The 27,950-nt window shown below is 50.9% G+C and overlaps 1 protein-coding gene and 1 pseudogene across 6 annotated transcripts; both read left to right on the top strand.

Moving 5' to 3' along the window:
- LOC109572925 (cell adhesion molecule CEACAM7-like) lies at positions 1–27,948 on the top strand. 6 transcript variants are annotated; one of them, XM_070771157.1, is made up of 9 exons: positions 15–136; positions 17,660–18,019; positions 19,210–19,488; positions 20,324–20,602; positions 24,939–25,050; positions 26,174–26,274; positions 26,590–26,621; positions 27,240–27,281; positions 27,526–27,948. In XM_070771157.1, exons 1-9 carry the CDS (start codon positions 73–75, stop codon positions 27,589–27,591), a joined length of 1,335 nt encoding a protein of 444 aa, XP_070627258.1. In that variant the 5' UTR covers positions 15–72; the 3' UTR covers positions 27,592–27,948. The 6 variants fall into 6 exon arrangements, with proteins under 6 accessions (XP_070627262.1, XP_070627263.1, XP_070627258.1 ...); XM_070771160.1 differs by having other exon boundaries at positions 16–136; positions 26,246–26,274; XM_070771159.1 differs by lacking the exon at positions 15–136 and adding an exon at positions 16,563–16,733.
- LOC139177254 (cell adhesion molecule CEACAM1 pseudogene) lies at positions 670–6,676 on the top strand (annotated as a pseudogene).
- Positions 27,949–27,950: the final 2 nt, after the last annotated feature.

Below are 27,950 nucleotides of genomic sequence, written 5' to 3'. Positions count from 1 at the left end.
GCTCACACGATGGACATCAGTGCTTGTGAGCACCTCCTCACAGAGAGAGGGACACAGCAGACAGCAGGCACCATGGGGACCCCCTCAGGCCCTCCCCGCAGACGGTGCATCCCCTGGAACAGGCTCCTGCTGGCAGGTGAGAGGGTCAAGTTTCAGGGAGGGGGCAGAGATGAGAGAACAAGAGACTGGGTGGTCTCTGGGGGAGACGGGGCTCTGAGAGGGGACAGAGGGCTTCTGTTTGGACCTGAGGGCAGAGGAGAGCGGAGCAGGGGCGGGTGGGGGGAGGGGAGAAGCAACAAGGGAAACATCTCCATAAACTAGAGCTGGTGAGGGGCGCGAAAACCTCAACTGCTGTAGGTTTATCAGTTATTCTTCACTGAGCAGTAATTGTTGAAAACTGATGATGATAACAATAATTTATATCTTCATTTCACTACAGAAAATAACAGAACCAGGACAGTAAACACTGTCCTTACCCGGCACCCTTAGAAGCTGACAAATAATCACCAGGCTGTGGAATTCCTGGGAACTCTCCTTCCTTCATCCCCAGGTACTAACGTCTGGAGCCTGGTCCTGGCCCTGGGTTTCAAGCAGGATCAGACAAGCCCCTACCCTCACGGAGCCCACTCCCTGTGGGGAGGAAGACACACAAGTAGAGAGAGATCGAGAATGTGCTGGCAGGTGCTACAGGCGTCACACAGGAAAGGGAGCAGGGAAGGGTCAGCAAGTGAGCACGGAGGGTCTTTACAGCAGCTGGTCGGGGGGGAGGGGCATCTCCCAAGAGGCCCTGAGTGTAAGCAGGTGTGTGAGGGCAGCGAGGGAGTGAACCAGGGGACAGCTGGGGAAACAGAGGAAAAAATGAGCCCAGAGGGGCTGAAGTGATGGGGGTCATGCTGCTGACCTTGAAACACACACACACACACACACACACACACACACACACACACACTCCCAAGGCGGAGGGATGAAGAGATCTGTTTCAGGGCACCATTTTTCCATCCCAACGCACAAGTCAGAATATTAACTGGTTTCTCTCTCTTCCCTCCTAGTCCCACTCTTACACTTCTGGCCCCCGCCCACCACTGGACAACTCCCTGTTAAATTGTTGCCCCACCTTGCCACAGAAGGGACGGATGTTCTCCTACTTGCCCACAGTCTGTGAGAGAAGCCTCTAGGCTATGCCTGCCTGGTACAGAGGAGAAAGGGTAGACAGCACCCAGCTAATGGCATCATACAGAGTAGACACTAATGCAACTACCAAAGGCTCTGCCCACAGTGGTCGGGAGACACTTTACCCCAACGGAACCCTGCTGATCCAGAACGTCATCCAGAAAGACACAGGATCCTACACCCTGCTCGTTGCAAAGAACGATTTAGAGACAGAAAGACAAATCGGACATCTCTGTGTATACTGTGAGTGCTTCCTCTCTGACCTCGGAGTGTTGGGGAGGCGGGTGAGTTCTGTTCACACACTGTGGCATTAAAACGTGGAGCTGAGACTCAACACCTCCTACATGTTGTGGATCAACAATCAGAGCCTCCCCAGCAGCACCAGGCTGGAATTGTCTGAGGACCACAGGATTCTCACTGTACTCACTGTGACAAGGAATGACACAGGACCCTATGTGTGCGAAGCCAGGAACCCAGTGAGTGTCAGCCGCAGTGAGCCACTCACCCTGGATGTCCTCTGTGAATAACCTCTGTTCCTATGTGGTCCAGGCTGCCTACCCAAATCCATGCTGCCAGAGGCCAGGCCATACCCATCCCTGTCAGGCCTAGGCACACAGACTCCCACCTCCGGACACCGAGACTGGCCGTGAGTTCCTGTTTCAGGCAAGTTCAGGCAGGCCCCCCTTAAATCAAGATGGAGAGGGAAGGGGCTGCTCTCTCTTGAGGGGCTAAGGATCACCAGAATATGATGGGAGAAACAGATGAATATGTCAGACTCAAAATGAGTGAGTATGAAGAGTAATGATGAGAAAATTTTCAGACATGTGTGTGAACAGCTCAGAAGAACCTTGGGGCCCTAATACAGACCAAGAATTTCCCTTCCCTCTGATTGCACCATGTGGCTTTATGCTCTTTGCTTCAGATGGCCCGACCGCCCCCACCACTTCCTTCTCAGACTCCTGTTACCATCCAGAGGAAAACCTCACCTCTCCTGCCACACAGGATTCTTGGCTTGTCAATGCGAAGCCTCAGAAATATGCCCAGGTTCTCTTTATCCCCAACCATTCCGTGTACTCTCAGATCCAACATTACCTGACAGGCCTGGATAGCACCACAATCAGAAAATCGGGGTCTCTAATAAGTGGTCCCTGGAGCATTCTCACTGAGCCTCAGGTGGAGATCTCTCTGGTTTTCTTTCTTCCTTTTTTCCTATCTTCTTTCTCTCTTTCAAGAGAAGGTTGGAGGGGTGGGAGGGAGAGAGAAAGGGGCAGAGACAGAGAAGTGAAAGTGAAAGTCGCTCAGTCAACTCTTTGTGACCCCATGGACTGTATAGTCCATGGAATTCTCCAGGCCAGGATACTGGAGTGGGTAGCCTTTCCCTTCTCCAGGGGATCTTCCCAACCCAGGGATCGAACCCAGGTCTCCTGCATTGCAGGCGGATTCTTTACCAACTGAGATATGAGGGAAGCCCAGAGACAGAGAAGAGAGTGAGAAATAGAGAAGGGGGAGAGAGAAAGAGGGAGAGAGACACAGAGAGAGGCTTCTCTCATCTTCTAAAACATCCGGGAAATAATTATTAACCAAGCTGTGTCCCATAGACAGTTCCCCTAGTTTATAGAAGGACTAGTTTTTACAGCCTTTTGTTAAAACAATAACCACTTCTCTCTAGAGATTTCCTTCACCATGATATTCACTCCACAGGCCAGGATTAAAAGACTTCTTCAGATTAAGAAACCATTCAACTATAATCTCCCATGGTCCTAAGATCATGAAAACTAACCGGATCACCTTCATTCCCAACTAAATTATTTCACAAATGGGAACACGTTCCTTAATAATATAAAGCTGTTCTACCCAAAACATGGAGAGGGCTGGCAAGCCTGCCTCCCCAAAATAAACAGATGTGTGAAGGTCCATATAGTCAAAGTTATGGTTTATCCAGTAGTCAGGTAAGTATGTGAGAATTGACCATAAAGAAGGCTGAATGCCAAAGAATTGATGCTTTTGCACTGTGCTGCTGGAGAAGACTTTTGAGGGTCCCTTGGACAGCCAAGAGATCAAACGAATCAATCCTAAAGGAAATCAACCCTGAACATTCATTGGAAGGACTGACGCTGAAGCTGAAGTTCCAGTACTTCGGCCACCTGATGCAAAGAGCCGACTCATGGAAAAGACCCTGATGCTGGGAAAGATCGAGGGCAGGAGGAGAAGAGGGCAACAGAGGATGAGATGGTTGGATGGCTTCACCGACTCAATGGACAAGAGTTTGAACAAACTCTGGGAGATAGTGAAGGACAGGGAAGCCTGGTGTGCTGCAGCCTGTGGGTCACAGTCAGACATAACTGAGCAACTGAACAACAATGTTCTGAATGAGAGGGGCTAACATTTATTCCTTTGGATAGGGCCATGTGGAAGCATCATAGAAGATTTCCAGCTGATGATGAGGTTGCTGGATACATGGGCTGAGAAGAGGTTCCCGGGGCTGATCCCACAAGCTGTCCAATATTAAAATGTTGTCCCAGCAACCAGGCAAGGGTCCCCCTGGTGTGATCTGAGGGTCAGAGGAGATGTGAAGTCATCTCTTTCCCATTGTCACCTGAACAAAGACCCAGGGCCTTCCTTAGAGTCACCTTTACAGAGATCACTGGGCCCCAAGACTGAGGAGTGAGTATGGCCCAGGCCCTGACTCACTCTCAGTCATTTATTTCCTCTGTCTCTCCACAGCCCCAGTGGCACGGCCCTCCCTCCAAACCAGCAACACCACAGTCACAGAACATGAGGGTCCTGTGGTCCTGACCTGCCTCACAGATGAGACTGGGGTCTTTATATGCTAGCTTTCCAAAGGCCAGAGAAGATGACAGAGGGGATGACCCTCACCCCCGACAACAGCACCCTCACCCTAGACTGGGTCAGCAGAGGGGACACTGGGAATTATCAGTGTGAGGTCTCCAGTGGGGGCAACTCCAGAATAAGTGACCCCCGTAGGCTGAGTGAGTAACCATCATTACGTCCTGTGTTAGTTGCTAAGTCCTGTCTGACTCTTTGCAACACCACAGACTGTAGCCCACTAGGCTTCTGTCCACTGGATTTCCCAGGCAAGATTCCTGGAGTGGGTTGCCATTCCCTTCTCCAGGGGATCTTTCCAGCTCAGGGACTGAACCCATGTCTCCTGCATTATCGTCTAAGCCTCCAGTGAAGCCCATTTTAATCTGGATAAGCTTCTTTTATTAACTCCACCAACAATTAGCCTATCATCTCATTTCCTTCACTTCAAGCAATTGGAACGTGTGCTGTCTCTGCCCTCCTCATCCCCTGATTTCTCCTGGCCCTCTGCTGTGAAGCCTCGTTGCCAAGACCGCTGGAAGCAGCACTAAAATCAGTACCTGGGACTTCCTGGGCAGTCCAGTGGTTAAGACTCCACCTTCCACTGCAGGGGTTGCCGTGTCCTCCTCCAGGGGATCTTCCCCACCCAGGGATTGGATCTGTGTCTCTGACGTCTCCTGCAGTGGCAGGCAAGTTCTTTACCACTAGTTCCACCTGGGAAGCCCCAGTGAGGTATTAAAGTCTAAATCTCCCTTTTTCTTATTGTACCGTGGTGTTTACATGCACTTTTATAAAGTTTTGTGATAGGCTTTCCAATGAAGGTGGAAATCACACAGCAGATGTGTGTTCAGGAAGTAGGGCTTCCCTGGGGGCTCAGCTGGTGAAGAATCCGCCTGCAGTGCGGGAGACCTGGGTTCAGTCCCTCAGTTGGGAAGATCCCCCGGAGAAAGGAAAGGCTACCCACTCCACCATTCAGGCCAGGAGAATTCCATGGATTGTATAGTCCATGTGGTCTCAAAGAGTCCAACAGGACTGAGCAACTTTCACTTTTTCACTTTCAAGTGTTCGGTATGTTAGTTCGCACTGTTGTGATTGCAGGCTTGCTGTCACATTCAACTCCAGGTCCCTCCACTTGGCTTTCTTAGTTGCACCATCGTCTCTACAGTGGAATTGACACCATTTCTTCACAGGATGGGTGGTGGTCGTGTGTGGTGAGAGATGGGGGCCTTGAGGACTGTACTTTGTGCAACATAAACTCCTATGCTTGTGTGCTGTCTATTGGTCGGTTAGGTCTCATTGGTTTACAGTGCTCTCAAGGTCTCTAGTTCTCGCTGAAATTCTCTCTGACTGCTGTGTCCATTATTGAAAGTGGGGTGTTGTAGTGTCACTGTTATGACCAAGCTATTTCTCCCCTCGATGCTGTCCATTTTGATTCATAATTCTGGTGCTGTGTTGTTGGGTGCATGATGCTTATAACTGTTTAATTTCCTTGGTGAATGGAAACTTTTCTTGATATTCAAGGTCCTACTTTGTCTCTTGTGGGCTTTTTAGATTTAGAGGTTATTATAGCAGACACTCATATAACCACAATTCTCTTTTTATTACTATTTGCATAGAGTATCTTTTTCCAGCCTTACTTCAACCTTCTATGTCTTTGTATCTAATGTGAGTCCCTTGAAGAGAGTATAGAGATGGGTCATAATTTTAATCCATTCTGTCAACCTCTGCCTTTAATTTGAAGGTTGAGGCTATGAGTCAGATACGTCCTGATAGGAAAGAGCTTCTTCCATCTCGCTACTTGGTATATGTCCTACGTGCTTTATTCAGTAATTCCTCTATTTCTTCCTCTTTGGTAGTTAAGTGATTTCCTTTCTTAAGTGTCATTTTGATTCTGTTCTTTCCCTGTCCAGTGTATTTCAGTTCTTTCCTTAGTGGCTAACTTGAAGATGACAATTAATATCTTAAACATGTATCTATTGAGTTGAAATGCCAATTAGATTCTATAATGTGTAATACAATGTGTAGTATACATCTCCATTCCCCCCATTCTATACACTTATTGTCATAGGTTTAAGACATCATTATACAATGTACATCCATTATATAGATTTGTAAATATTGTTACATGAAATACCTTTGAAATGAAAAACAAGTGATTACAAAAAAGACAATAATACTGGCTTAAATAAGATATTGTGTCACTTTGACCACTGTTCTTTATATATTCCAATGACTTTGAGTTACTGTCCAATGTTTGTTCCGTCATCTAAAAGGATTCCTTTTACATTTCATATATGGCTTGTGTACAAGGAATTTACTCCCTTGACTATTGTTTATCTGGGAAAGTCCTAATTTGAGCTTCATTGAAGGAGACTTTTTCTGTACATTGCTTTCCCAGTTGACTGTCTTCCTTTTAGGACTTAAATCAGTGGTCCCAATACCTTCTGGCCCCTTTTCTCTGATGTGGAATTTGATTTTCACCTTATTGAAGATCCACTGTACATGATAAGTCACTTCTCTCTTGCTGCTTTAATCATCTCTCTTTCCCTCGGTCTTTCAGTGATTTGACTATATTGTGTCAGAACACCTGTATCTTGAAAGATCCTTTTTTGGAGTTCCTTAACCACCCTTGGACTGTGAATAAAGCTGAGTGCTGAAGAATTGATGCTTTTGAACGGTGGTGTTGGAGAAGACTCTTGAGAGTCCCTTGGACTGCAAGGAGATCCAACCAGTCCATCCTAAAGGAGACCAGTCCTGGGTGTTCATTGGAAGGTCTGATGCTGAGGCCGAAACTCCAATACTTTGGGCACCTCATGCAAAGAGTTGACTCATTGGAAAAGACCCTGATGCTGGGAGGGATTGGGGGCAGGAGGAGAAGGGGATGACAGAGGATGAGATGGCTGGATGGCATCACCGACTCAATGCACATGAGTTTGGGTGAACTCTGGGAGTTGGTGATGGACAGGGAGGCCTGGCATGCTGTGATTCATGGAGTCGCAAAGAGTTGGACACGACTGAGTGAATGAACTGAACTGAACTGAACCACCCTTGATATGTAATCTCTCGTCTAGTTCAGGAAGTTTTAAGCCATTAATTTTTTATATTTTTTTCATTGCTTCTTTCTCTCTTCTCCTTCAGGAACTGCCATACTGCATATGTTTGTCCACTTGATGGAGTTCTGCATAATACTTTCCCTGGTTTCACTATTCCTCATTTATTTCCTTTCTACTGCCCAGTCTGAATAATTTTTCTTTCTATCTTCATGTTCACTGATTCTTTCTTCTACCTGCTCAAATGTGCGGATGAATCACTCTTGTAAGTTATTGCTTTCAGTTCTTATACTTCAGCTCCAGATTCTCTTCAACCAGGGATAAATAATTTAACATTAAGAAAGAACATGTTCTTCTTGAGAAGCAGGTTCTTCTCTGCTACTGCTGCTGCTAAGTCGCTTCAGTCATGTCCGACTCTGTGCGACCCCATAGACGGCAGCCCACCAGGCTTCCCCGTCCCTGGGATTCTCCAGGCAAGAATACTGGAGTGGGTTGCCATTTCCTTCTCCAATGCATGAAAGTGAAAAGTGAAAGTGGAGTCACTCAGTTGTGTCCAACTCTTAGCGACCCCATGGACTGCAGCCTACCAGGCTCCTCGGTCCATGGGATTTTCCAGGCAAAAGTACTGGAGTGGGCTGCCATTGCCTTCTCCGAGGTTCTTCTCAGACCTCTCCAATATGGATACAGCCCTCCTTCCACACTAACAACTCCAGTGCTTTAGACATGAACACTGATTATAAAGCTACCTGGGTCAATCTCAGACAAGCACATTAGAAGTAGAAAAACACAAGAGAGAGAGGAGGCTAGTTCTGGTCAGGCCCTGCCATGTCTGTTCCTGCCTGCCACCCCCAGGGTCTCTGGCCCTTTCTCTGGGGCTTCAGCACAAGGGACCCAATTGGCTAGTCTGCTTTTCCTATGAGTTATAATCCTAGGAGGCTCCCTCGCCCTCACTGGGGCCTGAAATTGCCAGAGGTTCTCTCCCTTGGTGGGGATCTTTCTCCCATGGTTCTCCAGAAGGTAGACATCCAACCTCTCCTAGGAGAATGGGCTAAGCTTCCTCACATGCTCAGTGGTAACTCCTGTCTCCTCCCAGGAGGTGGTCCCTCTGGCAGCTCTGTCTCCCAGGTAAGTACATCCCTTCCTTGTCTCTTCTCCCCAGGGTCCCAGCTTCACAGGCTCAGGGAAGGAGGACTGTCCAACCCTGACGCACTGTGCAGACCCCCTTCACTCGAGGGTAGTTGAAAGTCACTCAGTCATATCTGACTCATGTGACCCCATGGACTGTAGCCCTCCAGGCTCTTCTGTCTATGGAATTTTCCAGGCAAGAATACTGGAGTGGGTTGTCATTGCCTTCTCCAGGGGATCTTCCTGACCCAGGAATGAACCTGTTCTCCCACACTGCAGGCAGATTCTTTACCTCTGAGCCAACAGGGAAGCTCAGTAGGAGTTGTTAAGACATGGCAATTCCCACCATGCCAGGACCTGGATGCGTTTCAGGGACATGACCACCCACCACCTTATCCTGAGGCTGCCCTGGTCCCCTCACTTGGCCTTAAGAGAACCTTGGAGTCCAGAAGGAACCAGGTGGGCCCTGGATTATCAGTCAGGGGAGCCAGGCTAACAGGGGTGGGATACACATCTCAGATAGGATTTGGGGTGGGGGCTTCAGGCTTGGAGATGGATGCTTGGAAGAAATGACTCTCCTTCCCTCTCTGCTGATGCCCACTCTCTCCCATGCCCCAGGCCTCCCTACCTGATGCCAAGCTACAAGTTCCCATCTACCAGGTGAGTGTGGGGATCCAAGTTCTGGTCTCATAAGCCCAAGGGGCCGAGGAAATGCCCCCTTTACACCTGGCTGTGTTTGGAGGTTCAAGAAATAAGAGGAAAGATGGAAAATGGGAAGAAGAGGAGATGAGTCTGGACCAAAAACCTCTGATACAAACAGGCCCCCCACAGAGCAACCCTGGGGGACCTGGGGCCGGGAAGTCCCTGATACAACATTTGAGAAGGTTACATGAGCTCCAAGGCGTCGGTTTTCTTTTGCAGGAATTGCTACGCCCCAACACAGATGTTTACTGTGGGCTCAACCACAAAGCAGATGTGGGTCCTTAGTTCCCCCAGACACATATGGTTACGGATTGTGGGAAAGAGCTTATCTGAGACCCAAGACCCAAGTGAGGTCAAGAGGAAGAGCCTGAGGCAGAGAACCAGCTCTGAGCCCTGAGGGTATTTGGGAATCTGGGTCCAGCGTCCGGGTCCCTCCTGGATTCCTGGAGACCCTGATAGGCTGCCCTGAACCCTAGATGGACCAGAACTCAGACTACCATTCCCACAGTTGGAGGGAGGAAGGCCATCGGGGCAAGTGACCGGGCCTGTGACCCATTGTGGGCCACCCAAGATCTGAATAAAGAGCACTTCCCCCTTGTGGCTCAGCTGGAAAATAAAGAGCACTTCCCTCTTGTGGCTCAGCTGGTAAATAAAGAGCACTTCCCCCTTGCACTGGATTGCAGGTGGATTCTTTACTAGCTGAGCCACAAGGGGAAAGTGCTCTTTATTCAGATCTTGGGTGGTCCCAAGGTTCGATCCCATGGTTGGGAAGATCCCTTGGAGAACAGAAAGGCTACCCACTCCAGTAGTCTAGCCTGGAGAATTCCATGGACTATACAGTCCATGGGGTCCCAAAGAGTCGGACACGACTGAGCGACTTTCACTTTCCCCTTGCTTTGCAAAATATACTACACTTGGGTCTTGTCCAGCCAGTAATTCACCTGAATCTCTGCTCCATTCTCTCCTGGGTCCCACAGGGAAAGTATTAACTCTAAGTTACCTGACATCCCCATCTATTCCCTGGGAGAAAGCACAGGGAAGAATGTGAGGCTGGTGGGGGAGGGGACCATACTAACAGGAAAGGAGGGTCACAAGACCCCTGCCCAGCCACGTGGGCAATCGGCTGTTCTCACACTGCTCTGGAGTCATGGACACCTCTCAGTGTTTGATTGCTTGTAACTGAGTCTCTGGAGCACAGAATATGGGATCCTTTGAGAGCCTCTAGCACACGAGTCAGGAAAGAAGAACAAGTCATGGGTGAGACAAATATTATGGGTGAGGCCCCTTTGCAGCCTCTTGGCGTCCTAAACCCTCTGGTCCTCCTCACCAGGCCCTGCCAGCCCCAACTTCTGGCTACCTCAAATGAATTTTTGTTATTCAGTAGCTAAGTCATGTCCGACTCCTTGGGACTGCATGGACTGCAGCACACCAGGCTTCCCTGTCCCTCAATATCTCCTGGAGTTTGCTCCAAATCATGTCCACTGAGTCAATGATCGGACAGGAACATTTGTCTGTCCCCAGATCCAAGATCCAGAATGCCTACTCTCTCCATGGGTTTCTGTTGTGTCTTTAAGGACCTAAGCACTGAGAAAATTGTTCCCTCTGGGGAGACACAGAGGAGCAATCAGAGTCACCAAAGTAAGAGGGACCCAGAAGCCATGCTCTGAGCAAGGTCCTCCCAGAAATTTCCTGTGCCCTCTGTCCACTTCCCGCTGGTTTCCATTTTGCTCTCCAATGCAAATTGTGTCTCTCACCACACACACACACACACACACACGAGCCTCAGGGTGGAGTTGCAGGCTCTACCTAAAACTCAACCTGGCTGCCATGTCAAAAGGCCCACCTGTCCCCTCCTCAAAGTGTCCCAAGGGCCCTTCCCACCCGGATCTCACCTGCAGCCCCCACCACACACCTGGGTTAGCAGTTCTCAGTCTCTCCCCGAGGTCCCTGGGATAGGTGCTGTTCTCATATAGGTCCGCTCGGATCAGGTGCCCACACTCACACAAATACAGCAGGTGTGTGCACTAGGGCACAGAGCCCACAGTTGGCAAGCATGCTCTGCCAGTGGCCAAATATCAATTGTGCTGAGATGAGATGAGAGGTAAGAGAAACCATCTGCAAAGCTTCCGATCATGATTTAAGTCTAAATTACTCTTTATCCTCCAAGCACACCATCTTGGATTAGACAAGGTGACACCTCTTGTAGTTCCTAATTGTGCTGTAACAAATCAACATAAATTCAGTGGCACAAATCTACCCAAATCAAGGTGTCAATATGACCCTGTTCTTTCTGGATTCTACAGACAGTTCATTTCCTCACCTTTCCAAGCTGTGAGAGGTGGCCTACTTTCCTGGGTTCGTGGCCCCTTCCTCCATCGTCAAAGCCAGCAGTGGAGCATCTTGAAGCTCCCCATGCTCTGCTTCCATCATCCCAATTCCTCTGGCCCTGCCTCTCCTGCCTTCCTCTTTGATTTGTAAGGAACATTGTGAATGTATTGGGCTCAGCCAAATACATCCCCCACCATAATCTCCCATATACCCCAAAATAATCTCCCAGTCACATGATCGGAATTTCATCTGTAGGTTTCCTTAATCACGGGGCACATTCTTGGGTTTTTAGCAGGAGGCTGTGCACATCCCTCAGGAGTCTTTGCTCTGCCTACCAGTCCTCTCAGGGCCGTGGTCATCATGTTCCCACACTGCAATCTGCTCTGGGCATCTTGGACTTTGTCATCCTGATGTGGGGTCAAGTCCTGCCATGTCGTCCACAGTACCATCACTGGCCCTGAGCCATGGAGACAGAGGCCAGTCCACACTCCCTGCAGCTCTTTCCACCTGTTCTTTTCTGTGAAGTGAAAGTTGTTCAGTCATGTCCAACTCTTTGCGACCCCATGGACTGTAATGCATCAGGCACGTCTGTCCGTGGGATTCTCCAGGCAAGAATACTGCAGTGGGTAACCATTCCCTTCTTCAGAGGTTCATCAAACCCGCATCTTCTGCATTGCAAGCAGATTCTTTACTGTCTGAGCCACCAGGGAAGCCTCTTCTTTTCTAGCAATGCTCGATTTTTCTGAATGAAAAGAAAGCAGATGTGACTCAAAGACCATGACTCCCAAGTCAATAGGTGGCCTGTGTTCATCAGCACCATGGACAGTGTCTCTTGCTGTGCTCAGCCCCAGGCTTCAGCAAGAAGGGGCACCTAGATATCCTGCCCATTTCTATTCTGTGAGAACAATGAACACAGTAGAATGTGTTCAGGGATAACCCAGTTTGCTCTAGTTTATCCATCAGGAGCACTTTCTTCTCTCTGTGTATTAGTTATAGCTACACCCATGACAACTTCCAGGTGAATGATTCCTACACATGGAGGGTGTCCTCAAGGAGGCTGGGAACTAACTATCCTCGCAGAGTATCTCCCTGCCTCTGAGAGTCAGATAACTGTCTTGTCTTCAACTTAGAGGGAATGTTTCATGATTAAGTCCTGACCCCCAATGCCTGAGCTAGGAGACAGCGGTTACCAAGCCTGGAAGGCTCCTGAGCACAGCCTATTGTCCCCCAAACCCCAGATATGCCCCCTCCCCCAGGGAGCAAGACTGAGCAGAACGCCTGGGCTACCCTCCCGAGCTCCTCCTGTCTGAGCCCCAAGCCTGGTGTTAGAGCCTTTGCCATCTCTCCATGCTTCCAGCAGAGCAACGGTCCTGCTGAAGGACAAGTGGGACCTGAAGACCAGTCTCCAGGGTAGAAGCCATCACCTGAAAACCCCATCCATCTGCCTGTGAACCCCAGGGAAGAAAAGGAACTAGGGCTCCCACAGTCAATCCCAACTTCCTCTTCCCCACTAAGGTCCCATTGACAGGGGTAACTCTGACAGCTCAAACCCAGCCGTATACTTCCCAGGTGCTCAGGTCTAATCCATCCAGCATCCCTAATGGTCATTCAAAACACTCAAGTAGCCAGTATAATGTTCACCTGGGTACCAGGGGCCTCCCCTGTCTTTCATGGGGACAGATTTCCTCTCACATCCCACAACTGAGCAGTCACCTAGGTCCTCTGTGCCCTGCTGTGCTCGCCCTCTCTCTGCCCTGGCTCAGCCCCATTTTCTCTCCCGGACACAGACAGGGTTCCAGTCAAGAGGAGACGAGGATCTGTCCCTCCATACATCTTTTGCACTGTGACCGTGTGAACCCATGTAGCACCATCCAGCACCTCCCTTCACCAGGGCCTTGGCTCTGGGTCTCTGGACACCAGGACCCCCTTCATTCAGCCTCAGAAGGATGACACCCACTATGGCTATGACACCTGTCCCAGAGGCATGTTTCTCAAGAGTCACCAGGAGAGACACCTGCAGCTCCACACAGCTGAGCCGTAGGTGTGTAGGGGCACCTTCATCCCTCCCCTGTCTCCCTGGGGTCAGTGGGCATAACTGACCGCCTCACGATGCTAACCACTTCGCCCAGATCCATTCTAATCCTCTAGGCAGAGCGGTACCAGTTAAAGCAGACACTAAGTGGGCCGCAACACCCACGTACCAACCCAGACCTCAGGCCTTCTCATATCTACACAGGTAACACCTCTGCTCATCCATCGAGCCTCCAAATTCAGTTACAAGTTCAAAGCTTCAGCCAGGATAACCTCCTTCCCGTTCTTGCTCCTGTAGGCAACTGCCAACCATTGTGTTGCCAGGGGCACCCTGCCTCCCCTTCCCTATCTGCCCAAATCTACCTTAAAGTCCATCTGACTGTCCAAATTCATTAGCCATCTGCTCCCCGGGGATGCCTTCCACGACCCCAGTCCAGCTGAGACCCCATTACAGACTCTGGATGCACAAGACCTTCCCCTTCATGGTCCTTCCCTCCATTATAATTAGCTCATTAATTCCAGGACTTTCTCTGAGTGTCTGCCTCCCCAAGTGTTTTCACCCAAGACCCAAGTCTATCCTATTCTCTGGAGTCCAGAACGCAACCCAGGGCTGACATGTCACACATGCTCAATAAATATTCTTTAAATAGATAAGAGAATCTACATAACAGATGCCAGACTCCCCACCCCCACCCAGTGTGACACCGAGGGGTCAGAGAATATTCCTTATGGACACAGGAGCCCTGGCATCAGAGTGGGAGGAGACCTGTAAGTGCCCACAGCTGCTCCAGGATGGGACTTTATTCCTCCTGGAGTCAGCAGGGAGAACAGGGGCCTCTTAACTGTGAGAAGTCAGACCTCTGCTCATTCCCAGATAGTCACACCCGCTCCCGTCTCTACTCGGGAGAATCTTGTAGTCTCCCTGGAGGGTCAGAGCCAGCAGTCCGAGTCCTTCCCCTTCTCATGGAGACCTGACCTGGCTCAGACTCCCAATCCTCCATTCCAAGGGATTCACCCTGGGGAGGGGGGAGCCCCAGTGTAAACTCACGGGAATCAGGGCACAGCTCCTTATCCCAAGGTCCCTGATCCATGGGGACACCTGGGTCTGGTTCCTGGAGACATCTCAGCCTCCCCAGGCATTTGGGGAAAGTTGGGGAACTTCCGGAGCAGGGTAGAAGAGGGGAGCCCAGCTTCTGCAGTTGCTCCATCTCAGAGGGGCTGGGGTCCCATGGGGGTCTCCCATCCCCTGACAGGGGAGCCTGTGTGACAGAGTCTCCAGGTGGAGCTGCCCCAGGTCCTGGCACCGTGGGGAGGCCACTGATGGGGACACAGACGACTTGAGGGCAGCCACAGTGCTGTGAGAGGGGAAAGAACAGGGCCTTCTGGGTCCAGGCCGCCATCCTCTCCCCATAGCCCCAGAGACCCCACTACCGGCCCTTCCTTTGAAGCCTCAAGGACTGAGAGCTCCTCCTAAGCACACATCCACCTGGATGGATGGTTCTCCTGCTACTGGATAACCCCCATCCTCTCCCTGGGCTCAACCTGCATTGGGATGGAGTCGGGAAGTCTGGGGACCCACAGTGACCTGGACCCTGGATGATTGCCCCTCAGTCTGGAGGTCACTGCCCACCTCTGCCCAGGGCGCAGAGCCAGCTCACACCCTTTGGCCTTTGCACCCTTGTGCAGCCCATTACATTGTCCCCAGGTCTGCTCATGACCTCCAGGGGGCAACATTGGGCCACCCAGACAACACACAGGAAATTAACAGGTGAACTTTGCTTTGCCTAAGGAGGTGGGGAAGGAGCCTGATTTCCATCCCTCCCTCTAAACAGCGGTCTCCAACCTTTTTGGCACCAGGGACCAGTTTCATGGAAGACAAATGCGAAGTGGTGGAGATGATTTGGGGATAGTTCAAGCACATTACAATTACTGGGCACTTATATCTGTTATTATTCCCTCAGCTCCACCTCAGATCATCAGGCGTTAGACCCCAGGGGACCCCTCCTCAACAGACTCTCAGGGTCACTCCTATATGCCACACTATGCTACCCAGCTTTCTGGGGGCCTATAGGCACCCATGCCAGCTCCCATCCCTGCCTGGAACCACCCCTGGGAAAGATCACAGTGACCACAGAAAAATCAGCCAGGGTGACAGAGGAGGCCCTATAATGGCAAGGAGGACCTGCATAGTTCTGAACCAAGGCTCAGCCAACAGACACGGAGAGGGAGAGTCTCCCGGAACTTGACCTGAGGACCAGGGAGCCCACAGTCTGCCCACCCTCAGCACCAGGTTCCTCTCTTCCCAGGACATACAGGAAGCCTTTCCCTTCTCACCTGAGAACTGCAGCTCCTCCTGACACCTGGTTCTGGGTCTCTGTCCCTGAAAACAGACGCCAGACTGGCTAAGGTGGAGGTCAGGTCCCCTACCATCATCACTCACGTGACCCCTTTCCTCCAGAGTCAGTGTGTCCTTCCTGCAGGAAGTAAACACAATCTTCTCAGATATTTGAGAACAACAGGAAGACCCTGGGCATCCAGCTGGGTTTCGGTCTCACAGAAACAATTACCAGCAAAATTTGGAAACCCCTGGGTCTGTGATTGTGCTGAGAGACCCCAAACCAAAACAGCAGAGGCCAACACTGGGGTGGGTGGGCAGCCTAACCCGTATTCTGGGGTCTCAGCCAGGCTGGGCGAGCGTGTGACCTGGGAGGCTGCTGAAACAACATTTCTAAGGTGACACCTGGGGGTTCGCAGTCTTCATGAAGCTCCACAGGTGATTCCTACGCACCGTGGGGATGACGTCCCTGTGACAAGCGTTCCTCATGCACCCCTCACCCCCAACCCCAGGCTCCGCCTCTGAAGGGGATGACAGAGGGCTGTCGGGGAGGCTGAGTGTGCATCTGATCCAGAGCAGTGGGGACCCTGGGCCCGGACACCCCAAGGTTGTGCTTTTCCAGGCAAGGTTGTGTGTGTGTATAGGTGTGTATATGGAGGTGTCTGTGTGTAGGTGTGTGCGTAGGTATGTGTGTGTAGGGGTGTGTGTGTTTAGGTATGTGTGTGTAGGTATGTAGGGGTGTGTAGGGGTGTGTGTGTGTGTGTGTGTGTATAGGTGTGTGTGTGTGCGTGTGTGTGTGTATAGGTGTGTGTGCGTGTGTGTGTGTAGATGGAGAATCACTGCTCTAGAAGGCAGAGGACTCGGCAGAGTTCAGGGAATAGAAATACAGACAGAAGGGGAAGGAGGAGAGGGGAGGCAGAGGGCGGGGCCTGGGCAGAGACCCCGCCCCGGGCCACGTGACCCAGCGAAGTGCTCCTGCCCCCGGAGGAGGCCCAGAACACAGTGGGAAGGACAGCAGAGCTCGCACAGCAGATTGCAGTGCTTCTGAGCATTTCTGGACCAGAAGTTCTCCTCGCAGAGAGGGACACAGCAGACAGCAGGCGCCATGGAGCCCCCGTCAGGCCCTGCAAGCAGGAGGCATGTCCCCTGGAACAGGCTCCTCCTGGCAGGTGAGAGGGGACAATTTTCAGGGAGTGGGCAGAGACTGGAGAACAAGAGACTGGCTGCTCTCTGGGGGAGACAGGGCTCTGAGAAGGGACAGAGGGCTTCTGTTCAGACCTGAGGGTAGAAAACAGCGGAGCAGGGGAGGGTGGGGGACTAAGCCAGAGGAGACTCTCCATGAACTAGAGCTGGTGAGAGGCGGGAAGACCTCAACTGCTGTAGGTTTTATGAGTTATTCTTCACTGAGCAGTAATTGTTGAAAACTGATGACAATAACAATTATTTATATCTGGATGTCACTACAGAAAAGCACATAACCAGGACAGCGAACACTGTCCATACCCGCACCCTTAGAAGCTGGCAAACGCCAGGCTGTGGAATTCCTGGGACCGCTCCGTCCTTCACCTCCAGGAATTAATATCTAGAACCTGGTCCAGGCCCTGGGTTATAACCAGGATCAGACAAGCCCCTGCCCTCACGGAGCCCGCACTCTGTGGGGAAGAAGACAGATAAGCAGAGAGATCGAGAGTGTGCTGGCAGGTGCTACAGGCGTCACGCAGGAAAGGGAGCAGGGAAGGGTCAGCAAGTGAGCACGGAGGGTCTTTACAGCAGCTGGTCGAGGGGAGGGGCATCTTCCAACAGGCCCTGAGTGTGAGCAGGTGTGTGAGGGCAACGAGGGAGTGAGCCAGGCAGACAGCAGGGGAAACAGAGGAAAAAACGAGCCCAGAGGGGCAGAAGTGACGGGGGTCATGCTGCTGACCTTGAACCACACACACACATACATGCACACACACACACACACACACACACACACACACATACACTCACACACTAAGGCTGAGGGATGAAGAGACCTGCTCAGGACCCAGGGCACCATTTTCCCATCCCCCACACAGGGCACAATATTAACTGATTTCTCTCTCTTCCCTCCTAGTCTCCCTCTTAACTTTCTGGACCCCGCCCACCACTGCCCAGCTCACTACTGAAACGGTGCCCCCCCTTGCTGCAGAAGGGTCGGATGTTCTTCTACTTGCCCACAACGTGGCAAACAACCCTCTAGGCTATGCCTGGTACAGAGGAGAAAGGGTAGACAACAGCCAGCTAATTGTATCATGTAGAGTAGCCACTAATTTAACTATCAAAGGGCCTGCACACAGCGGACGGGAGGCACTTTACCCCAACGGAACCCTGCTGATCCAGAACGTCACCCAGAAAGACACAGGATCCTACATGCTGCTCGTTACAAAGGATGATTTACAGACAGAAAGACAAACTGGACAAATCCACGTACACCGTGAGTGCCTCCTCTCTGACCTCGGGGTGTTGGGGGATGAATTCTGTTCTGAGAGACCCGGATGGCGCCTCCATCCCCTCTGCATTGTGTCCCGTGTCGGGGTTTGAACATTCAGTGCAGGACACATGTTGTGGAGAAAACTCCAAAGGGTCAGAAATGCTTTCCCGGAAGCCAGGCCCTGCGGACACTGTGTAGAGAGAAGGACGGTCTGATGAGGGACTTGGCAGAGGGAGAGCGCTCTCAGTCCAGCCCCCTGGGCCCCTCCCCGTGACCATGACCCTGAGGAAGACCCTGCAGGACTCAGGGAAGACCCTGGCCTGAGGGCCCCCAGGGATCCTCACAGAGAAGCTCAGCCCCAGGAAGTCCCTCCCAGACCCTGTCCCAGGGCTCCTGCCTCCAGTGACCCTGGGAAGCCTGTGCCAAATCTGGAGGCTCCAAGCTGGTCACCAGCCAGGGCTCAGCCCCGAGAGCCACCTCCGTGCAGGGGCACAGTCTGGTCCTACTCATGAGACTCAGCATGGACAGCACACAGGTACGAGGTCCCCAGGAATCAAGCAAATGCCCTAGGGGACTTAGAGACGCCAGAAAAATCTCAGCACCCCCAGAGAGGAACACAGAAAGGAAGACACTGCTGGCAGCTCCTCCACCACAGGGTGCTGCCCAAGGAGCTCTCTCCTGACGCTGGTTGGTGAAAACTCGGAGATATGCGAGGCGGTCTCTGAATCTACCCTGTTCTGTCCACCACTAAACGCTGCTGCACAATCAACCCCCAAGGAAGCCTGTGCTTCTCCCAGACATAGAGCAGGTGGCCTCACACTCACTGAGCTCAGGTCCCCATGCATTTGTCCTGACACACACAAGCCTGCCTTATTCTTTAAAGTCTGGCTGAGAGGCGAAGGATGCCAATTTTGTTGAAAGATGCTTTCAGAGGAGCCAAAAGTATAAGAAAGTGAGAATGTTAATCGTTCAGTCACGTCCTACTCTTTCCTATTCCATGGACTGTAGCCCACCAGGCTCCTCTGTCCATGGAATTCTCCAGGCAAGAATATTGACTGGGTGGCAATTCCCTTCTCCAGGGGATCTTTCTGACCCAGGGACTGAACCCAGGTCTCCTGCACTGGCAGGAAGATTCTTTACTGTCTGAGCATCCAGGGAGGCTCAGGGCAATGTCCTCTCTGTTATCTGTACAGCGGTGCTACCCACACCCGTCATCACCAGCAACAACTCCAAGCCCTGGGAGCACAAGGACACTGTGGTGTTAACATGTGGACCTGAGACTCAGAACACCTCCTACATGTGGTGGATCAGCAATCAGAGCCTCCCCAAGAGCACCAGGCTGAAATTGTCTGAGGACAAGAGGACTCTCACTGTGTTCAGTGTCACAAGGAAAGAGAAAGGACCCTATGTGTGTGAAACCCGGAACCTAGTAAGCATCAGCCGCAGTGACCCATTCACCCTGGATGTCCTCTGTGAGTAACCTCTGTTCCTATGTGGCCTGAGCTGCCCACCCAAATGCACACTGCCAGAGGCCAATCCACACCCATCCCTCTCAGGTCTGAGTACATGGGCCATCACCCCTGGACACCCAGACTGGCCATGACTTCCTGTCCCAGGCAAGCCCAGGCAGGTCCACCTTGAATGAGGACAGGGAGGGGATGGGCTGCTCTGTGTGGGTGGCTGAGGATCACCAAAATATGATGGGAGAAACAAATTAACGTCCAGACTCACAATGAGTGAGCATGAAGGACCCAGGGGCCCCAATACAGACCAGGAACTTGCCTTCCCTCTGATTGCACCATGTGTAGCCTTTCTGCTCTTTGCTCCAAACGGTCCGATCACCCCACCACTACCCCTCAGACTCCTCTGACCATCCAGAGGGGAACCTCAACCTCTCCTGCCACACAGCGTCTAACCCAGCCACACAGCGCTCCCCGCTTGTCAGTGTGAGGCCCCAGGAATACACCCAGGCTCTCTCTATTCCCAATCACAACATGTACTCTCAGATCCTACATTCTCTGACTGTCCTGGATAGCCCCACAGTCAGAAGATCAAGGTTCCCAGGGCTGAGAGCACAGAGCTGTCTAGTACTAGAGTGTTGTCCCAGCAACCAGGCAAGGGTCCCTCTTGTGTGATCTGGGGGTCAGAGGAGATGTGCGATCATCTCTTTCCCGTTGCCACCTGAACAAAGACCCAGGGCCTTCCTCACAGTCATCTTTACAGAGGTCTTGGGCCCCGAGACTGAGGAGGGAGCAAGGCCCAGGCCCCTGACCCACTCTCAGCAGTCACTGCTCTGTCTCTCCACAGACCCAGTGGCACGGCCTTCCCTCCAAGTCAGCAACACCACAGTCCCAGAACATGAGGGCCCCGTGGTCCTGACCTGCCTCACAGATGAGACTGGGGTCTCCATACGCTGGCTCTTCAAAGGCCAGAGTCTCCTCCTCGCAGACAGGATGACACTGTCCTCAGACAACAGCACCCTCACCATAGACCCCATCAGCAGAGAGGACGCCGGGGATTATCAGTGTGAGGTCTCCAACAGGGGCAACTCCAGCAGAAGTGGCCCCCTCAGGCTGAGGGTGACCTGTGAGTGACCACCATCGCCTCCTGTCTTAGTCGTTCAGTGGTGTCCGACTCTTTGTGACACCACGGACTTGAGCTCACTAGGCTACTCTGTCCATGGGATTTCCCAGGCAAGAAGCCTGGAGTGGGTTGCCATTCGCTACTCCAGGGTACGTCCTGACCCAAGGATCGATCCCGTGTCTGCTGCACTGCGGGCACTCTTCCCGGCTAAGCCTCCAGTGAAGTCCATTTTCACTGGATAAGCTTCTTTTATTAACTCCACCAACAATTAGCCTATCATCATTTCCTTCACTTCAAGCAATTGGAACATGTGCTGTCTCTCCCCTCCTCATCCCCTGATTTCTCCTGGCCCTCTGCTGTGAAGCCTCGTTGCCAAGACCGCTGGAAGCAGCACTAAAATCAGTACCTGGGACTTCCTGGGCAGTCCAGTGGTTAAGACTCCACCTTCCACTGCAAGGGTTGCTGTGACCTCCTCCTGGGGATCTTCCCCACCCAGGGACTGAATCCGTGTGTCTTACGTCTCCTGATTGGCAGGTGGGATCTTTACCACTGGTGCCTCCTAGGAAGCCCTGGTGAGTCATAAAGCCTAAATCTCCTTTTTCTTATGTGTACAGTGGTGTTTGTTATGCACCTTATAGAGCTTTGTGAATACGCGCTCCGATGAAGGTGGAATTTACAGCAGACATGTTCAGGCAGTAAGTGTCAGGATGTTAGTTCGCACTGTTGTGATTGCAGGCTTGCTGCCACACTCAACTCCAGGTCCCTCCACTTGGCTTTCTTAGTTGCACCATCGTCTCTACAGTGGAAGTGACACTGTTTCTTCACAGGATGGGCGGTGGTCATGTGTGGTGAGAGCTGGGGGCCTTGAGGACTGCACTTTGTGCAACATAAACTCCTATGACTATGTGTTGTCTGTTGGTCGGTTAGGTCTCTGGTTTACAGTGTTCTCACGGTCTCTAGTTGTCACTGAAATCTCTCTGACTGCTGTGTCCATTATTGAAAGTGGGGTGTTGTAGTGTCAGTGTTATGACTGAGCTATTTCTCCCCTCAATGCTGTCCATTTTTGATTCACAAATCTGGTGTTGTTGGGTGCATAATGCTTATAATTGTTCTATTTCCTTGATGGATGGAAACTTTTCTTGATATGCAAGGTCCTAATGTCTCTTGCAGGCTTTTTTGATTTAGAGATGATTATAGCAGACACTCATACAGCCACCACAGTTCTCTTTTTATTGCTACTTGCATAGAATGTCTTTTTCCAGCCTTACTTCAACCTTCTATGTTTTTGTATCTAAAGTGAGTCTCTTGAAGAGAGTATAGAGAGGGGTCATAATTTTTATCCATTCTGTCAACCTCTGCCTTTAATTTGAAGGTTGAGGCTATCTATCATTCAAATACTTCCTGATAAGAAAGAGCTTCTGCCATCTAGCTATTTGTTATATGTCTTACATGCTTTATTCATTAATTCCTCTATTACTTCCTCTTTGGTATTTAGATGATTTCCTTTCATATGTGTCATTTTGATTCTGTTCTTCCCCTTTCCAATGTATTTCAGTTCTTTTCTTAGCGCCTAACTTGAAGATGACAGTTATATCTTAAACACATAACTATCAAGTTGAAATACCAACCAGATCTATGATGTATATTACAAACAAGGTGCTCCTGTGCATCTCCATCGCCTCCATATTACACACTTACTGTCCTATATTTCAGCCGTCCTTGTACAATATATGCCCGTTATATAGATTTATAAACATTGTCTCATGTAATATCTTTGAAATAAAAAACAAAAATGAGCAATTATATAAAAGACAATAATACCGGCTTAGATAAGATAGCTACCTATTGTGTAATTTGACCACTCTTCTCTAGGTTGCCTGTGGCTCTGAGTTACCATGTAATGTTTGTTCAGTCATCTTAAAGGCTTCCTTTCACACTTCATATATGCTGTGTCTCCAGGGAATGAGTTCCCTCGACTGTTGTTTATCTGGAAAAGTCCTAATTTGAGCTTCATTGAAGGAGAGCTTCTCTGTACATTGCTTCGCCGGTTGACAGTCTTGCTTTTAGGACTTCAGTTGGTCATCCCAACGCCTTCTGATGTGGAATTCGCTTTTCACACTGTTGAAGATCTGCTGCACACGCTGAGTCACTCCTCTCTCGCTGCGTTTTACACTTCCTCTTTCCCTCGGTCTCTCAACAACTTGACTCTATTGTGTCACAATGTCTATATCTTGAGTTACCCCTTTTTGGAGTTCCTCAACCATCTCTAGTATGTGATCTCATCCACTTTTGGAGGTTTTAAACCATTCATTTTTATATATATTTTTCATTGTTTTTCCCTCTCTCTTCTCCTTCAGGAACTGCCATCCTGCATATGTTTGTCCACCTGATGGAGTTCTGCATAGTACTTTGCCTGGGGTCACTATTTGCCTTCTTTTTTTTTCCCTTTCTACTCCCCAGTCTAAATAACTTCTTTTTTTCTATCTTCGTGTTCATGGATGCTTTCTTCTACCTGCTCAGACGTGCTGAGGAATCGCCCTTCTAAGTTATTGTTTTCACTTCTTATTCTTCAGCTCCTGATTTTCTTCAACCCTGTTTAAATAATTTAACAATGAGGAAGAACACATCTTTCTTGAGAAGCAGGTGCTCCTCAGACCTGACCAATGTGGAGACAGCCATCCCCTCACACTGTGCACTCCAGTGCTTTAGACATGGACACTGATTATGTGGCTAGTGGGTCAATCTCAGACAAGCACACTAGGAGCAGAAAACCACAAAGAGAGGAGGCTAGTTGTGGACCCTGAGAAGGAAGGCTCATCCCACGGAGCTCTCAGATGGCATCAATCAAGGAACTGGACTTCTCCTCAAGTTTGATGTACTCCCTTCCCTCTCTAGGGGCTTCTCATGTGGGGCTAGTGGTAAAGAACCTGCCTGCCAGTGCCAATGCAGGAGACAAAGGGATGCAGGTTTGATCCCTGGAGGACAGGAAGATCCCTTGGAGGAGGAAATGGCAACCCACTCCAGTATTTTTGCCTTGAGAATTCCATGGACAGAGGAGGCAATCCCAATGAACTGGAACCACAGACAAAGGTCACGCTCTTTGGTAGTCAATCCCTCCCTCTTCGAAATCCCACGAGCCTTCCAATCTGGGTGCAAACAGACCAAGTGATATGGGGACAAGCATCCAATGGTCGGTGAATCAATGAGCAGAATTTACGGCTCACTGAGAAGGTGATGCTGTTCCAGACCAGCAAGAGTGTCAGGACAGAGGATGCGGGGTCCCATCAGTGTGGGGTCTCCTCCCAGTCAGAGTCTGCAGATGTGATGCCAGCTCCCCACTGAGCACTATAGTGACCTTCCACACCTCTCTTCCTGTGTAATTTCACTGGAAGTGGGTGTGTAATGAATGCAAATAATGAGGACATGGGTAGTCTCCTTTCGGAGCCTGTAGAACAATGTGTTTAATTAATTATGCAAAACTTAGCTAATTTTGTCATAGTTCGGTTATTGTGAGAATTGTTTGACTATAGGCAAGGCACTGGATCTTGTGCCTCCGTTTCCCCCTCTGTAAATCGGAGAAGAAGAGCTGGATCTTAGGGCTGCTGTGAGGTTGGTCACTAGGAAGGGAATGAGATTAAAATTCTCCCTGTAGGTAAAATTCTTACCACACAGAGTTGGCAGGCAAGAAGTGTTCACGGGGGATATTTTGGTTTTCAGCGTTGTGGGTTTTGGCTGTAGAGTCAAACAACTCGGTTACATTTCTGTTTCACCTGGTCCTAGCTCTGGGGCCTCCATTCCTTTATTGAAGAACTGTGTGTCTCAAATCTATGTATGCACAGCGGGGATGAAAACCCCTCCCTCGTGGGGATGGAAAGATGAGAAAAAATGGGTGTAAATGATTTCCCACTGTGCCAGTCGCACAGGAGTACCTGGAAACAGTTCATTAATATTATTCCTACTAATCAATGTTGGGTGGACTGGAGAGGAACTACCCTCTAAGACCGACAGTTGTGATGGAAACAAAAAATCAGAGGGAGGGCGCATAATGTGAGAAGAAAAGAGTCCTTCAAAGGAAAATGAACAGGACATGGAGATGGCTACAGTGAGAGAATGGAGAGCTAGAGCAAGTCCAAGGTTTCAAACCTGACGAAGAGGGAAATGATGCAGCCTCGTGCAGTGGGAGAGTCAGGAGGACACTGTGATGACAAAACACGCAACCACACAGGCCTCAGAGCATTTCCTTCCTCCTAACCAGGCCTCTCCCTGTAAGACTCCTCTTGGTATTGCCTCCAGTGAACTCGGACCCCATTTCCCCTCTCTCTTTCTCTTCTGCTTTCAGGGCGAGTAAACGCCCAAGCCCTCAGTGTGGGGGCCATTACTGGCATCGTGATTGGGGTCCTGCTTGTGCTGACGCTGCTGGCTGTCCTGGGGTGTTTCATTTTCCTTCACAGGTACAGTGGCATTCCCAGATGCTGCCCCCACCCCCAGGTTGACCCTAGTCCTAGAGGAAGGACACCCCATCCTCCAATTTCCGGCCTGGATCTCCAGGACCCCCCCACTTCCCCACGGGTATTCTCTCTCTTTCTCCAGTTCCTGCCTCACTAGATGTTGACCTCTGGCAACTTCCTTAACACCGTCCTAGTTTATTTTGTTATTTAGTCACGAAGTTGTATCCATCTCCTTTGCCACTCCATGAACTCCTCTGTCCATGGAATTTCTAGGCAAGAATACTAGAGTGGGTTGCCATTTCCTTCCCCAGGGTATCTTCCTGGCCCAGGGATTGAACCTGTGTCCCATGCATTGGCAGGTAGATTCTTTACCTCTGAGCCACCAGGGAAGGCCCATCTATCAGTTAACACAATTAAGACACCTCCTTGTCCTCGTTCCCTATATGTAGGCTGGCAGGTAGTAAGTACTCAGAAAAAGGTATCTCTTCCTGTATATTTAAATCCAGCTACTCTGATGAGGGGCAGTCACAGGGCCAGGATCTGAGGGTCGTCTTCGCCAAGTCCACACTTGGCCAGAGAGTGGAAGTTTGGACAGGCCAGGTGGGGTCAAATGCCCCCACGTGGCAGATACATTAACAACACCCCTGATGCATGAGACAGAACATCGTGCCAGGTCCGCAGGTGGTGGGATGTCTTTACACTTAAGGTCCAGGTAGATGGAGACAGAGGACAAGGCCACTGTCACATTTCAGCAGCTCCTGGGTGAGGGCTGGGTGGCCACAGCAGCGATACTGCCCTCAGTGAGATCCCAGAGTCACTGGCTGACCGCTTTCCTCCCCATGCACTGGCCCTGCTCTCTCCATAAGCGTGATGAATCCACTCAGACAAAGCTTTGGATGGATGGACGCCTTTCCCAGAGCCATGGTCCCTTCAGTGGCCACTTTCTCCTGAACCCTATTAGCCTATGGTCCTGCCCCTCTGGACTCAGGGCAGATATGGCTTCTTAAGGACTTTCCTCAGTGTCCTTACTGGGCCCTCCCCTCCGAAGCAGCCTTGGTGGAGAAAGGAGGTGTCCAGCCCCTGCTTGGACATTCAGATCCTCCTGTCCCGTGTTCTGACTCCACAGCCTTGACCTCCGTCTACACTCCTCACAAATATGCCTGTTTTTCTTTCCTAACCCCGGCTGCCTGCACAACAGAGGGAACTGGCCCCCAGCGTCCACCTCAGGTGAGTGTCTGTTCAGCCCAGGACAGCGGGGAGCCCCGGTCAGGCCCTGCCATGTCTGTTCCTGCCTGCTACCCCCAGGGTCTCTGGCCCTTTGGGGCTTAAGCACAGGGATCCCGATTGGCTAGTCTGCTTTTCCTATGGGTTATCATCCTGGGAGGCTTCCTCGCCCTCACTGGTGCCTGAAATTGCCAGAGGTTCTCTCCCTTGGTGGGGATCTTTCTCCCATGGTTCTCCAGAAGGTGGGCATCCAACCTCTCCTAGGAGAATGGGCTAAGCTTCCTCACATGCTCAGTGGTAACTCCTGTCTCCTCCCAGGACGTGGTCCCTCTGGCAGCTCTGCCTCCCAGGTAAGTACCTTCCTTCCTTGTCTCTTCTCCCCAGCATCCCCGCTTCACAGGCTCAGGGCACGGGGACTGTCCAACCCAGAAGCACTGTGAGACACCCTTCACTCGAGGGTAGTTGAAAGTCACTCAGTCATGTCCAGTCTTTGTGGCCCCATGGACTGTAGCTTGCCAGGCTCCTCTGTCCATGGATTTCTCCAGGCAAGAATACTGGAATGGGTTACCATTGCCTTCTCCAGGGGATCTCCCTGACCCAGGGATCGAGCCTCGGTCTCCCACATTGCAGGCAGATTCTTTGCCTTCTGAGCCACCAGGGAAGCTCATCGGAGTAGTTAGAACATGGCAAGTCCCACCAAGCTGGGAGCTGGATGCACTTCAGGGACATGACCACCCACAACCTTATCCAGAGGCTGCTCTGGTCCCCTGACTAGAACTCAGGAGAACCTTGGAGTTCAGCCAGGAAGAGAGTGGGCACTGGATCATCCGTCAGGGGAGCTAGGCTAACAAGGGTGGGAAACAGAGCCCAGATAGGATTTGGGGTCGGGGTTCCAGGCTTGGAGATGGCTGGTCGGGAGAAATGACTCTCTTTCCCTCTCCTCTGATGCCCACTTCCTCCATGCCCAGGCCTCCCTACCTGATGCCAGGCCACCAGCTCCCATCTACCAGGTGAGTGTGGGGATCCAAGTTCTGGTTCCATAGCCCAGAAGGCAAAGGAAGTGCCCCCTGCACACCTGGCTGTGTTTGGAGGTCCAAGAAATAGCAGGAAAGATGGAGAGGGGATGAAGGGGAGGTGGGTCTGGACCAAAAACCTCTGACACGAACAGACCCTGGGTAACCCGGGGCTGGGAAGTCCCTGGGAAGTCATCTAAGAAGGTTACATGAGCTGGAAGGCATCGGTTTTCTTTTGCAGGAATTACTACACCCCGACACAGACGTTTACTGTAATATCAGCCACAAAGCAGATGCGGGTCCTTAGTTCCTCCAGACACGTCTCCTTACGGACTGTGCGAAAGAGCTTACCTGAGACCCAAGACCCGAGTGAGGTCAAGAGGAAGAGCCTGAGGCAGAGAACCAGCTCTGAGACCTGAGGCTATTCGGGAACCTAGGCCCAGGCTCAGGGTCCTCCTGGATTCCTGGCAACACTGACAGGCTGCCCTGAAGCCTGGATGGACCAGAACTCAGGCTGCAATTCCCACAGTGGGGAGAGGTTTCAACAGGGCAAGTGACGGCCTGTGACCCACGGTGGACCACCAGAGAGATCTGAATCAAGAGCACTTTCCTTCCCCTGGTTGCAAAATATACTGCCCTTGGGTCTTGTCCAGCAAGAAATTCACC

The sequence above is a fragment of the Bos indicus genome, chromosome 18 (assembly GCF_029378745.1).
Source record: "Bos indicus isolate NIAB-ARS_2022 breed Sahiwal x Tharparkar chromosome 18, NIAB-ARS_B.indTharparkar_mat_pri_1.0, whole genome shotgun sequence".
NCBI classification, from domain to species: Eukaryota; Metazoa; Chordata; class Mammalia; order Artiodactyla; family Bovidae; genus Bos; species Bos indicus.
The sequence above is the reverse complement of the archived record's forward strand: the minus strand, read 5'-3'. Positions and strand labels throughout refer to the sequence as shown.

What these genes read in the sequence shown, in the direction of transcription:
- LOC109572925 (XM_070771157.1), top strand. Translation starts at nt 73, where the DNA reads ATGGGGACCCCCTCAGGCCCTCCCCGCAGACGGTGCATCCCCTGGAAC. An exon ending in TGGACAAATCCACGTACACC is followed by an intron (nt 18,020 to 19,209) that starts GTGAGTGCCTCC and finishes TTATCTGTACAG; the next exon opens with CGGTGCTACCCACACCCGTC. An exon ending in GCCCCCAGCGTCCACCTCAG is followed by an intron (nt 26,275 to 26,589) that starts GTGAGTGTCTGT and finishes GTCTCCTCCCAG; the next exon opens with GACGTGGTCCCTCTGGCAGC.